Here is a 16,508-nt window from a genome sequence, read left to right on the forward strand (position 1 = left end):
TTGCAATCAAGAATTTTAATCAAATAAAAAAAAAATAAAATTTGTTTTTATAAAATTTAGTAAGTGAAAATATGAATTGGGTAGAAAATACACACTCCAATTAGCACAGCTATCGATAATCCGAAAACACACCTGTTTGGCCATCCCTCGTTTGTTGGTAGTGCTATCGATTTTTGGGCATCGAGTACAAGTGCATTGCCAACAACAATGTTTCAGTTTATTTTTCGCGTTACTATGTTAAAATTTTTATAAAAATAAGCTTAGAGCTTAGCTTAGAGTTCTGTAGTAACAAGAATCGTTGTTAATCCACCGGAAGCACAAAAGTAAACAAAAAATCGGATATCCGAAAAGTGAATCAGAATTTTTCCATCTCACACACACAGCCGCACGCCCAGTGGAACATACATGCAAACGTACGGAACCAGTCGTCTTGTTGTAGTAAATAAGTGCAAGTGAAGAAGAAGCTGAAGCTGTGATCGGAAAATTAAGCGAAAATCGTGGAAAAGCGGGGCGGCGAAAACGTGGAAAAGTGGATAGGCTGCACTTCTAGGCAACACGCTTCGCTGGCTGCGCGACAGCAGAACGCCAGTCAAGCGCCAAAAAGCAAAACCCATTAGCGTAGAACCCCATTTACAGCTGGAGCGGCACAAGAAAGCAATTTTCTGGTAGCAGAAACACCAAGAAACGGAAATAATTGGTCGATTTTTAGAAAGACAACGACAATTAGCCGGAATGGAGCTGAAAGTTTGGGTTGAGGGCATCCAGCGGATTGTTTGCGGCGTTACAGTGAACACCACATGTCAGGTATGTGAGATACAGCCGAGGTCAAAAGAATAGCACTATTTAATTGGGATATTTCGAAATTTTATAGATTTATTTGTTCGTTTTTAAAGTTAATTTTAGTAAATATTAACTTTCATTAATAAATGTAAAAGAAATCGTGTTATGTCTTCATAATATATATTTTATTTTTTGACCGCGACTGTATACACCATCTATTGATTTTTCCTTAATTATCATTTTATTTCCCACAGGATGTCGTCTTTGCTTTGGCCCATGCCACCGGGAAAGTGGGAAGATTCACTTTAATCGAAAGGTGGCGTAACAATGAACGCCATTTGGCCCCCAATGAGAATCCCATGAAGCTGCTGCTTAAATGGGGCGAGTATGCAAATGATGTGCAGTTTATATTACAACGTTCTGAGAATAAAACGCAGCAGCAGCAGCAGCAACAGCAACAACAGCAACAACCACAACAACAACAACAACAACAACAACAGCAAAACAACAATAATAACAACAATAACTATGCTGTGATGACAACGAAAAAGCCGCTGGGACCAAACAATAATAATAATAAGCCAGCGCCCACTTTGCAAAAGCAAAAGTCGAACGTCGAACTCAGCTACCGTACAAAGGAATTGAAAAAGAGTTTTGGGTGGGTGTGTTTTGTATGTCAGTTATATTGAAACTACCCTTTAAGCCGCTTACCGGCCCCTAATTGATAATAAGATAACAAACGGTAAACTATTTACACAAACAATACTAACTATATGAATTTCTTGCAGGGGCTATGATGCCAAACAGTTTGACAACATTGGAATTGTGAAAGGAATTCCTCAGCAGCAGCAATTGCAGCCACAACCACCGACTGCCGTGGCTCCTGGAAGCCCATCAGTTGTTCAACAGGAACAGTTGCCACCGCAGGATAATAACAATGTAGCACTTGTGCCAAAGCATGAGAAATCGCTGTCCAATCCTCTAGACATGACCAGCACGGGTAGCAATGCACCAGCAAGTGCTACAAATGGATACAATGACTTCTACAACAATAATAGCAGCAGTAATCAGCATATATACAGCCAGCTGAGCAAATCCAGTAATGAACTACGACGCTCCAGTCCCAACGAGATGTACTACAACAACAATAATAATAATGTTAATAACAATAATAACTCACCAGAGCTGTACAAGCAGACACCAACGATTTCCGCGAATGGAGCTCTAGTCCCACCTCCATATCGTGATCCGCCGCCCCCGAGAAATAGTCCAATGTGCCAGGGTCAACGTTTGGCTAGCAGCAATGCGGACACCATGTCGAATGCCTCCTCCTCAACGAATCCATTCCTCAGTGACTACGATCAGCACAGCAACCACAACAATAACCACATTAATAACAATAGCCAGGCCATGGAGGAGGGCGAGACCATGTTCCAGGCCACGCAGTACAACGATTTGTTGCAGCTCATCAAGTTTCAGCGGGAGAAGATCACAGCACAGCAAATGGAATTGCAAAAGGTTAGACTATTAAGTTATTTGGATTGCTTTGTACATTGTTAATACATTTGTTTCCTTTAGTTCGATACGGAAATAGTATATTTAGAAAGCAAAGAACGCGATCATGCCCACGAGCTGGAGGCCATATCGCGTGAGATATCCAAGGCGGATCAAATCTTTCGACAAGGCAGTGAACAGCTTCAGACCCTGCAATATGTGGAGGAGGAAAACGAACTGGTCAAGCAACAGGAGAAGACTCTGAAGTCAGAAATTGCCCTACTCCGATCTAAGTTGGCTAATTGCGAGACTGAGCTGCTACAATGTAAGAATAAAATGCGATTGCTGATGGATGATATAGAGCTAGAGCAGCAACAGCAGCAGCAGACCAATAGGTGAGTGTAAAAGAAAGAAATTTATTTATAAAGTTTACTTACAATTTTTGATTTTTTTTGTTTTCAGGCAAACTGTCGAGCGTGACTTCTTAATGGAAATGGAGAGAATACAAAGCGAAATAGACCAGGCCTTGCATAATACTGACACCTCGAACAAAACGGCTGATAGTTTGAAGAAAGAGCTTCTGATGATAGAGCATGCCATAGCCGAGAAGAAGCGGCAGGTAGAACAGCTGGTCAACGAGATGAAAGAGGTTAATTTGCAAAGTCTGACGGTGACCACCACGGAGGAGATCAAGCATCTGCTGGAGGGACCCAACAAGCAGGGCAGCAGTCGGCGGATCATCGGTTCACCTAGGCAACTGGAAACGGCAGTTCCAACAAGTAAAAATCCTCATGGCGTATGGGTTTAGGTTGATCCTTAGGCAGTACCACTATTTTTCTAAACATTTTCATTATCCAATACATGTTTTTGGGAACAAAATTTGATGAACATATCTTGAATGCATATTGGAAACGAAACAAGGAAGAATTCCATATATGAATATCACAATTTTACATAATATTCTATACAAATTTACAATGATTAACGTGCTTGATTACTGTTTCAGTATGATTACATTCCAATCACACTCTATGGATCTCTCAATGCAATGATAAATGTTACAAATTTGTAAACACAAACCACATGTCTACATATTCTGCACTGTACTTTGTATTTTAATGTAGTTAATGATCCATAATCACATGTCCCTAATTTTAATTTTGTGTGCTATATACTTTTGTTTAATTTTTGTTGCTAGTCTACACGTTAACAAAAACCCTTTAAAATCTCTACAATTCGCCATTAGTTGTTAGCTTAACAATGAACTTTATGATTGTTGCAATAATTCGAAGTATCGAAACTTGAAACGCCTTTTTAACATTTAAGTAGTGCACTTAGTGATTTGTCTCCCACAGAATAATTCTTTATAGAATTCACAATTCGAATTACACAAAACTTATTGTACTTAGCAATTAGCGCAGCTTTAAAAAACAAATTACAAATTAGCAATGCTTTGTTGAAAAGTTTAACTTTTAAAGTGCTTAGCCTTAGCCACCGGATATCGAAACATAAGACCGAAGCATTAACAATTGCGAAAGTGTCACGTATTAGTTATAGTTTATGGCATAAAACTAAAAAACAACCAATAAGTCGCTTTTGTGTATTATGTTTTTAATTAGCAATATTTAATATTTACACAAACTGATAGTGAACCACAAAAGACACCAACCGAAATGCAATTTATTGATTAATATACATTACTATTAAAATTAAACTAAAAACGGTTTTAGAACAAATTCTAATTGCATTATATATCTAATTAGCTAATAAATACATTTTTATGATTTTTCTTTAAACTCGAAATAAGAATTTGTGTTTACTTTTGGGACAGCACAGATTTTCTAATGAAATGGAATATTTAACTTCAAAAAAAACAATGAACTAGGACCCTTGTGAACTGTGGAAAGCGTCTGGTTGGAAAAGGAAACCGCAGCAGCTGAACCCAACGGTCAGCCGAAGTCTTTTGAAAACCCGAAGCTGCTCGGTCGCTTTTCTTGTGCGGAGGAAAAACAAAATCAGTAACACATGCTCTTACCAGCTTCAGTTGGCCGCTGTGCGTGGACGTGTTTGGTCCTTGTTTATCCTTGTGGATATCCGATGCTCTCAGAAAATCACTTTTCCTAAAGAAGCGCGCGGACTTTTGAATTTTCAAAAAGGAAGAAAAATGAAACAAAAGTGTTTTCCACTTAAGAGGGCAGTGAAAGTGGCCCGAAAGGAATAAAGAGGCGAAAGAACACACATTTGAATGGTCTGTTTTTCGGGACATCCTATCCTATCAATTGACACAATCTACAAAGTGGTCGAGGGAGCATTAAGTGGCCCGGCAGCAAAAAGAGGACGAAACCGCTCCGGTTTTATGATGCTTTTCCACACCAAATGCTGTTCAATTGCGATGATTGCGATAATGAGAGTCCCCGTTTCAGTTAAGGGATCATGCATTGCCGAGACAATGTTGTGACCTTTTGCGGAAATTATGATTTGTCTCTGGCTGACCTTGAGACCTCCTGGGAGGCATATAAACCCGCAGCCCACCGACTCAATTAAACGAAATTTAATCAGCCTGTGAAAAAGAAATGTCGCAGAAAAGGGCCCACTAATGCCGGTCACATATTGCACTTACATTTCGTAGTACATTTTCCAACTTTATAACCTTGAGTTCGGCTAATGCCTTGCATAAATTAGGAAATAAAAGTAGCTACTTAAAAGTAGGAAAACCATATGACTGGGGCCAAATGCTTCTTCTTTCGACTCGCAACTCAAATTATTCATTTCGATTTGTAACCCTCAGCGGGGGGAAAAAAATAAAGCCAATGTTTATGGGTTCCTTTTCACTTATTTTTGGAGATTTTTCTTTAAGAATAATATTTCATTCACCATTTATTAAAGCTCAATGTTGTCAATGGAAATACCCATATTTTAGGCAAATTAAATCATCAAAGCTTAAGTTGTTAGATTTGAATAAAATTTCTTTTTCTTGACTGATTATTAAATTGCTTTTAAGGAAAATATCAATTTCCCTAGAAATACTTTTCGAAAACTGCCAATAACTTTAATCTGTCTGTGAAACTTAAGCCCGTCGTCTGTCAAAATAGCACTTTATGCATATTTTTTATGGACATCAAATCAATTTTATCCAGCGCTGAAATCGAAACCCCACCAAGTGGAAAGCACTTGCCATCCAAAATATTAATTTTGAACTCCCCTCCCGTGTCCCTAGCTCCCTCTTCCGCTCCATCTGCTATGTAATCCTGGCACTTAAAACTCATCTCGACGAGCTGTGAACATTAGCCAAATGAAGTGACAAGAAATTAACAAAAAAAAGAACGACTGAACGATATAAGAAATAATAATATAAAAACCCAATGAGTCAGCACCGCATCGGTTGTTGGAGTTGTTTTTGTTGTTGCCAGTGGGGGCGTGCCCGGAGTGGGAATTGAGTGCTCCTAATGATGAACTCGGTCAAGGAGCCAGTGCAGCCAGTGCGGTGGCCAAGTAATTAGATAAGCGAGCTTGGAAAAACAGGACCAAACCGATAAATCGCAATGGTCTACGGGAGGAGCATTGCCGTAGGCGTCTGCCTGATGACCGTCGTCCTTCTGCTGGCCGCCGTAATATTTTACTTAAGTTTGGGTAGGTCTAATTTTTAATCCTATCTATAGGTTGCATATAATATATATTTATTAATCTACGCTTTATCTTATTTCATTACCTTGAAAATAACCAAGAAATATATTACATTTTCTGCAGTAAAACGAAAATTGTATTTATTAAGACTTATTTTAACCTCTGATTTAAAAAAGAAGAAAATTATTTTAAAGTTTTCTATTTAAAGCTTTTCGAAACATACATAAATAATTACCCCAAGATGCTTGTGGTGAAGTGTATATAAATTGGAAACCCCTTATTTGTAGAAGAGCTCCCTTCAAGCTAAACAAAAACCCAAATCAAATTCCAAACTGCAAAATGGCCATAAATTTTATACTCAAAAGTATTTGAAAGTAATTTGTTGTATAATACGATAAAAATAAAGCAACAACAAAAATCAGAATGGGGCGGAAAAACAACAAACGCCTGACCATAAAAAAATAAATACGAGTACGGCGCAAACTTTGTCTTGAGCACAAAACAATTTTCGCACGACCATAGACAAAAAATAAGTGGAAATATATCTGGGCCTTTTGGTCCTGAATGTTTTTGGTTCCTCGTTCAAAGCTTTTATCTTGTTTTACGAGTATCAATATCGAAGGAAATCGCTCTGCTTTTTGCTGTTGCTGCCTTAATATTATATTTTTTATGCCAATTTGCGTATTGATTTGCCATACCAGCAGATATAGGCAAAACATGTTTGATTTATGCCATTTTGTCGCCTCGGATTCCAAGTACATGCATCACGACAAATTATTTATCTGCCTGAGAGCAGAGAATTTGTCCGGATTAGGTTTAAATCAGCCGGAGAAAAGGAAGTTTAAGGATGGGAAGGCGGATGCCAAAGGAGCCATGATTTGTGTTAACATGTGTCCTCGTCATGGACACAATGAAATTGAAAGTCTCGCCTAATGCACATTTGCTTTTGTGTGACTACGATTCCTTCCTAATGAAGTTACACACTTATTCTTATGGGCAACGAGATGAAGATATAAATTTATGCAGTTTTATGAGAAGTAAATGACGAACTATTTAGTTGAAGGAAACTATAACCATTTTAGAGGGAATTTTTAGTTAATGTGTTAAAACTAGACATATATTATAATTATTTTAGCAGATTTAATTTAATAAGTAAAATGAAGTCACACAAAATCATAAATTTGTCTTCTTTGCCTTCTATCAAAGACATTTCTGACATGTTCAGTTTGATTATATTAATAAATAATCATTTAAAGAGAAAAGTTTTTACGATATAAACTAGAAAACAAGCCCAAAAAAAATATGTTTCTGACGCAATCCGTGCAATCGGATTAAAAGCCCTTCAAGGTGCTCCACTTTCACTTTTATTTGCTCATTTGTCTAACGAACTATGTTCCATAATCTCGTAATTTGAATTGCTCAATTTTTGTAGAGATTCTCTAGTCGTGGCACCCAAACAAATCATAAAAATGATAAAATGCAAAACAAAATTGTCTTTTCGTTTTACGACAATTACCCAAAAAAACTTGTAGGCATTCAGGCAGAAAATGTCTCAGGATAAATTAAATCCAAAGAATATGAAATGAAAGCTATTTCGTCCATTAATTGCTTAAACTCAGATCAACTGTTGAAGTTAAATTAGCTACAATGGCTTAATAATTTATTTGAAGTCATCGTTTCGATTCATGTACTTGATTTTAATGCTTGAAAAAACATATTGCTAACAAAGCAAACTTTTCAAAAATAAAAGAAATGATACGACAAACTTTTTGGCACATTAAATTTAATTGCCATGTCTTGACAAGAAGGCAAACAATAACTGAAATACTTTGTTTGATCGAGGGTATGACAATAAGGGCCCACAAATTAAGTTGTCAACTTGAGTTTAAAGTTTGCCTGTCAGCGATTAGAGTAATTACTCATACGCACTGTTGACCAAGTGATAAGCCCGTGTAGAAAAAAATGAATGGCAAACTTATAAATTTGTATTTGCCAATTTGGAAATATAATTCTAATTTTTGTAAAAATTTGTTTAATAAACAATTTAGGGGTCGCAAAACTACAATCTTGTTAAAATAACAATTTATCTAGGTTTTGCTTTGCTTCTGAACTAAAACCAAAGCGAATGCAATATGTTCTGGGTGTCCTTGGGTGATAATTAATTCGGGATCTATTTGTTGTTGTCTTGTCTCCTTGGCAGGACCCTGCCCCACGGGCAGCTTCGCCTGCGACAACGGCACGCTGTGCGTTCCAAGGCGCCAGATGTGCGACAGTCGGCACGATTGCGCCGACAGCAGCGACGAAAATCCTGTGGAGTGCGGACTCCTTTACGGCAGCAAGGAGATGGCCGACAAGATTGTGCGTAATGCGATTGAAAAGAAGCAACAGCGCCTAATCTCCTCAACTTCGAATGCGAGCGGTGTGGATTTATCACCGCCGACGGTGCCAAGGAATCAAAGTCTAACTTTAAACATGACTTGTGGTAAGTTTACAATTACACTTACACTTGAAGAATGGTTAAAGAAATCTTTAATTAATTATGATTTAATAGTAATTAATCAATAAATAAGTTTCAGAGAACCATACTTTCATTATATGTTTTAAGTTATTTTTATCTTTTAATCCTTTTGTACACTTACCTTAATTGGAATCCTTAGATATCGTCACATATCCAAAAACTTGTCAGTGTGGTCAGGGAGGGAAGCGAGGAACCATTCTCTACTGCGGTCGCTATGCCAAGTTGCGTCGATTTCCCAGAATCAGTTCGGAGGTCACCAATCTGATCATTATCCGCAACAACCTGACCCTGCGAGACAATATTTTTGCCAACATGACCCGCCTGCAAAAGTTGTGAGTAAAGTAAAATATAGGTTTTATAATCTAGACTAACTTTAGAGAAATTCAAGCAAGTCCATATATCAGTTAAATTTTGAAGAAACAAATAGCTAAATTTTACTGCAACTCACCTGAATTACCTCATTCTTCCACAGGACACTCAAATACAACAACATATCACGTGTCCCGCTGGGCAGCTTCAGTGGTTTATTTCATCTGGAGCGCCTGGAGCTAAGCCACAACAATATAAGCCACCTGCCCCACGGCGTCTTCCTGGGACTACACAGCCTCCAATGGCTGTTCCTGGTTAACAACCAATTGCACCACCTGCCCATGGAACAGCTACGATTCTTCCATCGATTGGAATGGTTAGTCCTGAGTAGGAATCGCCTCACCCTGCGGAATGTGCAGCTGCCGAAAATCCCGTCGCTTTACGAAGTGTGAGTAAATCGAATTGGGTTTTGGCTATAGAGGGCTGTTGCTCTTCTATTTGCTAGATTAAAAACTGTAGAGAATTCGGGTCGGTCTCTGGACAAGCAGCTCCGCTGATGTATTCAAGCGTAAAATGCTGTTAAAAGCTGGCGCAGCACCAAGCTCATTGGGTTACTCGGGTATTGGGTGTCCTGCTGGATTGCTGGTTTACGGACTGGCACAATGTTGTCAACGTGGTTGCACTCACTTAGTATCAGTTTCACGAGCTTTATTGGTGTTAACTGGAGTTTAAAGTTGATGATTCAAAGTTGCAACCTGTAGGTTTTTAAACTTACCTTTACATTTACTGATTTCCATCTTTCTGATTGGTTAACTTTATATCTTAAGTTCTAAGGTTTTTAGATCACCCTTAAAGTCGAGTCTAGTTTCTCTACTTTAACTATCACACTATCTTACATCTGCCCAAGAAAACATTCCTCACTTGTCCACACAAGCACACAGAAACAGCTTAAGGCAGTCTTAGAACACTAACCCAAAAATATATATATACACAGAACTAGGTCTAAAGCTTAACCAGATTGTTGGATGCCTGCATAAATATCTCTTTACTTTTACAGTTATTTGGATTTCAATCGAATCGAATACATTGGCGAGGAAACTTTTTCCCAATTGGATAATTTACATTTGCTGTAAGTAAAACAATCAACTTTTACCCCCTCGATATAAAAAAAAACCCAAAGAAAAAAGAGAGGAAAAGCAGCCAGCAAGTGTCGAAAAGTCTATTGAAATATGTTGTACTTAGATTTTATGGGGCGTATGCGTAATTTTTACTCTTCGTTGCATTTTGCTTTCGTTTTCACAGGGATTTCTTTTTTTTCGTACTTGTTTATTTTGAGAGATTTATGTGGGTTACTTTGTTGCTGAGACAGTGAAAAAGAGATATGGGGCATTGCGTATACGCACTGTTGACATGACATTGAGGTGGATATTCGATACTTGGACACCTTTTTTACCAGCAAACCAAAAACAATTGAATTTATGCATCAATAACCATAAATTGGCACGTTTATTGTTTACCCAAATAACATATGCTAAACAAATATTTACACGAGGAGTGACAAAAAATAACAAGGCAAAGAAATCAATTTGATAGTCGAAGTTGGAAGTACCCTTTTCTAGTTTTACAATTATTAAAAGAAAATATTAGGAAATATTTATTACTTATAGAAGTTAACAATAAGTAAAGATACTTCCAAGAAAGGAGTATCAACAAAGTTCGACACCTAACCAATTTACAAGAATTTATCAAAAGTCTACCCAAATTTTGGTAGACAACCTACCGCTTGCCTTCAAAATCCCCGACTGACGGAGTATATATAATCATTAATTTATGCATCAATAGCTGACAATATAAGTCAATGGGTCGTCTGGGTGGCCGACGCCTCGCTGCTAACTGAAAATAAATCAGTTACCCAAATTGCCCAACGTAAATAAATGTGTTAACCTTTACAGGCATTGGAAACGAGTAGAGGCGATGAGATTTAGATGGGATAAATTGTGTCGCAATATTCGTGCCCATCATCGCATCATATGTGTCGGCAATTTATCTGGTGATGTGAAGCATATGGGTAGTTAAAGAAGGAAAAGAAAAATAGCTGTTGTGGTATAAGGGGTTACTAAAGAATAATTATCTTAGTTAATAAATAAATTTATATTAATTTCGAATATTTTTTCTACTCACAGAGATCTCCAGCACAACCTCATCACTCACATCCATGGACGAGCGTTTGCGAATCTAACCAATATGCGAGATATGTAAGTATAGAAAAAGGAGTGGGGAATGAATTTCATTCTGTATTTCTGAAAGTTTAACACCGACACTAAGCATGAATTATGGCGACACAGAGCTAATTAGCATAATAATACGAATAATGCTGGGACACAAGTAAATGAACTCGCCTCATCTCTGGTCAAAGAATCAGCACAAAGCCGCAGGAATGTCCCAAAAGTAAATCCTAATTTGGCAAAGGATTTCAACCAGCCAAGCCCCCGCAAATTCCCACCCACTTACTGGACATTTGCTTTGTGATTCAAAATCATATTCAATGATATTAATTTGAGTTCATTAATGCGCAATTACGTATACGAAATGTGACTCTCTGTTTATGAAAAACTCAAGTTGAAAACTTTTGCGCCCACAGACAAATAAATAATAACAAAAAGGGAAAAGAAACTTAACTGAGATGCTATACCAGAAGATACTCTTTAATCAATTGCAAAGATAGAAATGTTTTTATGAACTTGACCACGCCCGCGCTATAAAAAAGTTTACCCCCTTGGGCCAACTAATCTAACCTTTATAGTCATAGTTTATTATTATACAAGCTATGGCCAAACTCTAAAGTAAGTGGGCGAATCTATAAACGGCAATCGTAAAAAAGGAAAACAAATTGTTTAACGCTTTGAGGAAGGAATTTGATGAGCCTCAGACAACATGGCGTATGCTTAATATTTAATAGTAAAAAGGAAACCGTTGAGAGCTTTAATCATGGCTTGTAAATAGAATCTTTCTATGAACCTTTGTGTTTGTGTGTGTCTGAAATAGATGTTATATGTTGCTTTCTGGCTTTCATAACCATATATCAATAGCATATTCAATAAATGTCTCCGGCAACTCTGCATCCATCGTCTAGCATCAAGCTGTGGCCTTAATAAATTTACCAAACCCATCTAGCATAGATACATATACATATACATCAGCATATCAAGAATGATAACACACACTCTGGCTTGACCAGATTGGTTATAATACAAACGAAATTTTGGCTTTGGCATTTTTGTATCTTTTGGGACTTTGACTTTGACTTCTGGCCAACGCAGCCAAATAAACAAACATTATTATGACCAAATAAAAATGCAAATAAATTTGTATTTTATGTGAAAACAATTTCGCCAAAGCCTTGGCCAGTAACTGTAACCAACTCCGGCCAAGTTGTGGGCCAATAATGAAGGAGTTTATTGAAATCGACTCGGGGCGGTATTCCCCAATCGTCATTGCTTCATTAGATGTTGCTTGTCCCTCCCCTCATTCGAGCTGCGAATCCTTTACGCCTGTTGATGACACCTCTCACAATCTTACAACTTACCACCCATCCTGTAACCTTGCCGCTCACCCCAACCCCCATGCAAATAACTTGCCCTTTGTTGGCGTGCTAGGAATTTCTCAGCATTCTGGGAGCTCGTATGCCAAGTGTAAGGTTTTTATAGTCACACGGAAAAAAAAAAATATGATTATAAATAACAATCAATTGGTTATTTTCTTATAAGAATACTTTGCCTTGAAGTGCAGAAAATAATTATTATTAATTATCATTGATAGATTGTCTGTCTATAGTTTTTAAGTTAGTTCAAAAATCATTCAAAGAATTTATACAGCGCAAAATTGTATGCTATATTTTTTGCGTTTTATATTTCTGAGAAACCTGTCGAATATTTACTTAGGTTGAATTTTGTATTTTATTCAGTTTTAATTCATTTCTTCTTGTGTTCACCGACTAAAATAAACTGCACAAAAATTCCTTTGGCCAGCGTATCTGTGTCCGTGTATTTGTATCTATCAGATACGCATCTAAATGCTGCTCATGTATCTGTCTTCCTACAGCAATTTCTGCTGATTTGTTTTGTCTTTTGGTATCCCCCAAGGGGATATCTCAGGATGGGGACGTGGCCATAAAACAAACGAAAGCGAAAATATTTGAGAAATCGCTGCACTAATTTGATTCCTGATGTCAAGCCACTGAACCACTGACAGATCATTACAGGGATTTTTTATTCGGTATGGTACATTGACTTTAAAGACCTTTAAGTTCTGCATTGTCCGCTGTGGACATGGCCGTGACGTTAATTATGGTCAACATAAGCACCGCCCCCGCCCGCATCAGTGCATCACTAACAAATGCCACAGTACCTCTGTACAGCACATTGCCCCAAAAGAATCCACAACTGAAACGTGTCATTTGCAAGGGAAGCGTAAATGGCTTCATTTGGTTAATATGCACTCAGAGTGAAATGGGGTACTTTGAATAGGTTGTGCGCTGGAAAAAGTATCTGGGAACTCGAGGATTAATACTACTAATGTTATATTGGCAGCATTTAAAATATATGCATAATTATCTCCTCATTCAAAAATATTATCTTAACCTTTTAAGAGTCAAATTTGCTTACATATACTCGTACTTTACTAGCAAACAATGAGCAGTGAAAGGGTATTTAGTAGTCTTCTAGACTCTTGCAACCGCCCCAACATTTGTGATATTTCTTCGCTATGATTTTTCGATCCTTGCACGTAGCGCACAAACACAACTAGAGGCATTTATTTGTCATTTTCTTAAATGCGCAATGACCGCCATCCAGCCCTTCATCGTTTACTCAGTAGTCTCCGGACCCTTCGATTGTGACGCAGTTACGTTAGCCCACTTTTGTGCCCCCCGGAATGGGCCACGTGTATGTGGCCACTGGAGGATGTGCTCGTCCATGAACAATGGGCATTACTTGGGGCTTATTGGGAGGCCCAACAGTAAGGGACTGCAACTTGTTGCCCTTCAAGTAAAAATATGTTAATTGTGCTCGTGTGTCGTCTGGTTTGGCCGGATATTTATGAAGTTATTAAGTGCGGACTTTTGGGGCCCAAGAACCGCTGGCAAAATCATGATGCCAGTCGATCCAAAAGGCCTGCCCCTCAATAATTAATTAGAAATTTACATAATAAAAATTATTTTGCCGGCCCAGCTCGACGCCTCAATTTTGTGGCCGAGTTAAATATTTAGTTTAAGCTTTTCCCCGCCTTGGCTACGAAAAATTGCGCTGCAACTTTATAGCCAGCAAGCAATTATCAGCAATCTGTGGCAGCTCCTGGTGGTCGCGGAGGTGGGGGTTGTGTCCATTGTCTTTGGGCGACAATCCATAAAAACAAACTGTTAACAGTTGGTGCTGGGGCATTGATTGACCAGACAAGTGCAAGCAATGGAGCTCCAACGAAGAGCTCAACGTCAGAGTCCACATATCCCACATCTACATTCACAACACCATCTCCATCAGATTCAGTTCCTTAGATCTCACATCAGATGCTGCAATTCCCATGGACGTGACACGGTGGAACCGAACCACCCCTATCCCGATTCACAGAAAATATTCAAGTTATTATCCCCCTACGCGATAAACATAATAATAAACCAGAATAACTTTCTCCACACGGAGGAAAAGTGTCGCCAAAATAGGTCAATATATTGGGGTTTCCTAGCTAAGTTTAAAGGAAAGTTAAAAAGTTTTTAGTAAATTTAAAAAGTAATATATCTATTGGTATAAAATATTGACTCCTTTTAAAAGTCGTTTTACATCTTTAAAATGGAAATGTTATTGTTTTTGTTGCACCGACTTTATAGTTGTTTTCAAACCACTGTGCCGCATCCTGTCTGCCATGAATGATGCGCCCTTTCCTGCCAACACATTAAGCCCCGGCCAGTTGAATCTATTCCACACATTGATAGACAATGTTTGTGCGCTGATTTATACTCAGCCAGCTATTAAATAAGAATTTTCGTTATTATGCTGCCCAGCGGTATTTTATTATGTGACTTTTAAAAGCTTTAACCAACTTGTTGTGGCTGTGGCTTAAAGTCGCGCCAAAAGGAGAAATTTGTTTTTGTAAGAACTTTTAAAGGCGACAACGTGGGCTGGCGTTATCAGCAACAAATGCGTGGCCTTTATGGGCGGCTCACGCTGCGTATCCGTAACCTTATATCTGCGAATAATTCTTAGACGTGCATTTCGTTTTACAGCCGCCTTGTCGGTAATCCCATTAAAGAGCTATCTGGCGAAACATTTCTGCACAACACTCGACTGGAGGCACTGTGAGTATAATTTAATTCAGCATTGGTAACTTTTTTAAACACTCACCAACATTCCAGTTCTTTGGCCCAAATGCCGATACACATCACCAGCAGTTTGATGGAGCCGCTGAACATCTCTTTCTTGAATCTCACGGGTATCCGATATGATCACATAGACTTTGCTGCTATCAATGCGATGCGAAACCTCACCTACATAATCTACGATCGATTCTTTTACTGCTCGATGACTCCGCGGGTCAGGATGTGCAAGCCATCCACCGATGGAGTCAGTTCATTTCAGGATTTATTGAGCAAACCCGTTCTTAGATACTCTGCTTGGGTGATGGCAACCTTAACAATAGCTGGAAATGTTTTGGTCCTTTGGGGACGGTTTATATATCGGGATGAGAATGTGGCAGTCACAATGGTGATCCGGAATCTGGCGTTGGCCGACATGCTGATGGGCTTCTATTTGGTCACCATCGGTGTGCAGGACTACCGCTACCGGAATGAGTATTACAAGTAAGTAGCTATCGAATCTGTAGGTATACATTTTAGCCATAAACCCCTATATCCCCCAGGGTTGTGTTGGACTGGATAAGTTCATGGCAGTGCACGTTGATTGGAACCCTAGCTGTGAGCTCTTCGGAGGTGTCGATGCTTATCCTGGCTTTCATGTCTTTGGAGCGCTTCCTGCTGATTGCGGATCCGTTTCGAGGTCACCGCAGCATCGGAAGTCGGGTGATGTGGCTGGCTTTGATATGCATTTGGATTACTGGAGTGGGTCTAGCGGTTGTACCAGTGCTTCTGTGGCGGACAAGCACGCTGCCGTACTACGGATCTTATTCCGGAACTTGTAATGAAAAAGTTTAATGCCGAAATTAATATTTACTTTTAACGAAATGTATTTTAACAGGTTTCCCACTGCACATCCACGAGGCCTTTCCCATGGGTTGGCTTTATTCGGCGTTTGTTTTTTTGGGTGTCAATCTGCTGTTGTTGGTAATGATTGCTATGCTATATACAGCCCTGCTGATCTCGATATGGCGGACGCGGAGTGCTACGCCGCTGACTCTTTTGGACTGTGAATTCGCGGTGCGGTTTTTCTTCATCGTGCTGACAGACTTCCTCTGTTGGGTGCCAATCATTGTTATGAAGATCTGGGTCTTCTTCAACTACAATATATCGGACGACATCTACGCTTGGCTCGTGGTCTTTGTTCTGCCCTTGAACTCGGCGGTTAATCCACTTTTGTACACCTTCACCACGCCTAAGTACCGAAATCAAATCTTTCTGCGTGGTTGGAAAAAGATTACCTCTAGAAAGCGAGCGGAGGCGGGCAATGGTAATGTGGCCACAACAACGACAGGCACGGCCACCGGATCCTCCCATCCGGATGACTCCACAGCACTGGCCAAAGCCATGCCATTAGCTCTTACGTTGTCTAACTGAGGG

The 16,508-nt window shown here is 39.0% G+C and overlaps 2 protein-coding genes across 2 annotated transcripts; both read left to right on the top strand.

The window, feature by feature from the left end:
- Positions 1 to 175: 175 nt before the first annotated feature.
- LOC108113588 (probable serine/threonine-protein kinase DDB_G0267686) lies at positions 176 to 4,077 on the top strand. Its single transcript, XM_017224234.2, has 5 exons — positions 176 to 804; positions 1,035 to 1,438; positions 1,569 to 2,298; positions 2,359 to 2,669; positions 2,737 to 4,077. Exons 1-5 carry the CDS (start codon positions 733 to 735, stop codon positions 3,080 to 3,082), a joined length of 1,863 nt encoding a protein of 620 aa, XP_017079723.2. The 5' UTR covers positions 176 to 732; the 3' UTR covers positions 3,083 to 4,077.
- Positions 4,078 to 4,484: 407 nt separating this feature from the next.
- LOC108113518 (relaxin receptor 2) lies at positions 4,485 to 16,505 on the top strand. Its single transcript, XM_017224110.2, has 11 exons — positions 4,485 to 4,522; positions 5,492 to 5,904; positions 8,099 to 8,380; positions 8,556 to 8,748; positions 8,889 to 9,173; positions 9,783 to 9,854; positions 10,909 to 10,980; positions 15,003 to 15,074; positions 15,132 to 15,575; positions 15,635 to 15,909; positions 15,970 to 16,505. The coding sequence occupies exons 2-11, from the start codon at positions 5,817 to 5,819 to the stop codon at positions 16,503 to 16,505; spliced, it is 2,319 nt and encodes a 772-aa protein (XP_017079599.2). The 5' UTR covers positions 4,485 to 4,522; positions 5,492 to 5,816.
- Positions 16,506 to 16,508: the final 3 nt, after the last annotated feature.

The sequence above is a fragment of the Drosophila eugracilis genome, unplaced genomic scaffold (genome assembly GCF_018153835.1).
Source record: "Drosophila eugracilis isolate 14026-0451.02 unplaced genomic scaffold, ASM1815383v1 contig_367, whole genome shotgun sequence".
Taxonomy (NCBI): Eukaryota; Metazoa; Arthropoda; class Insecta; order Diptera; family Drosophilidae; genus Drosophila; species Drosophila eugracilis.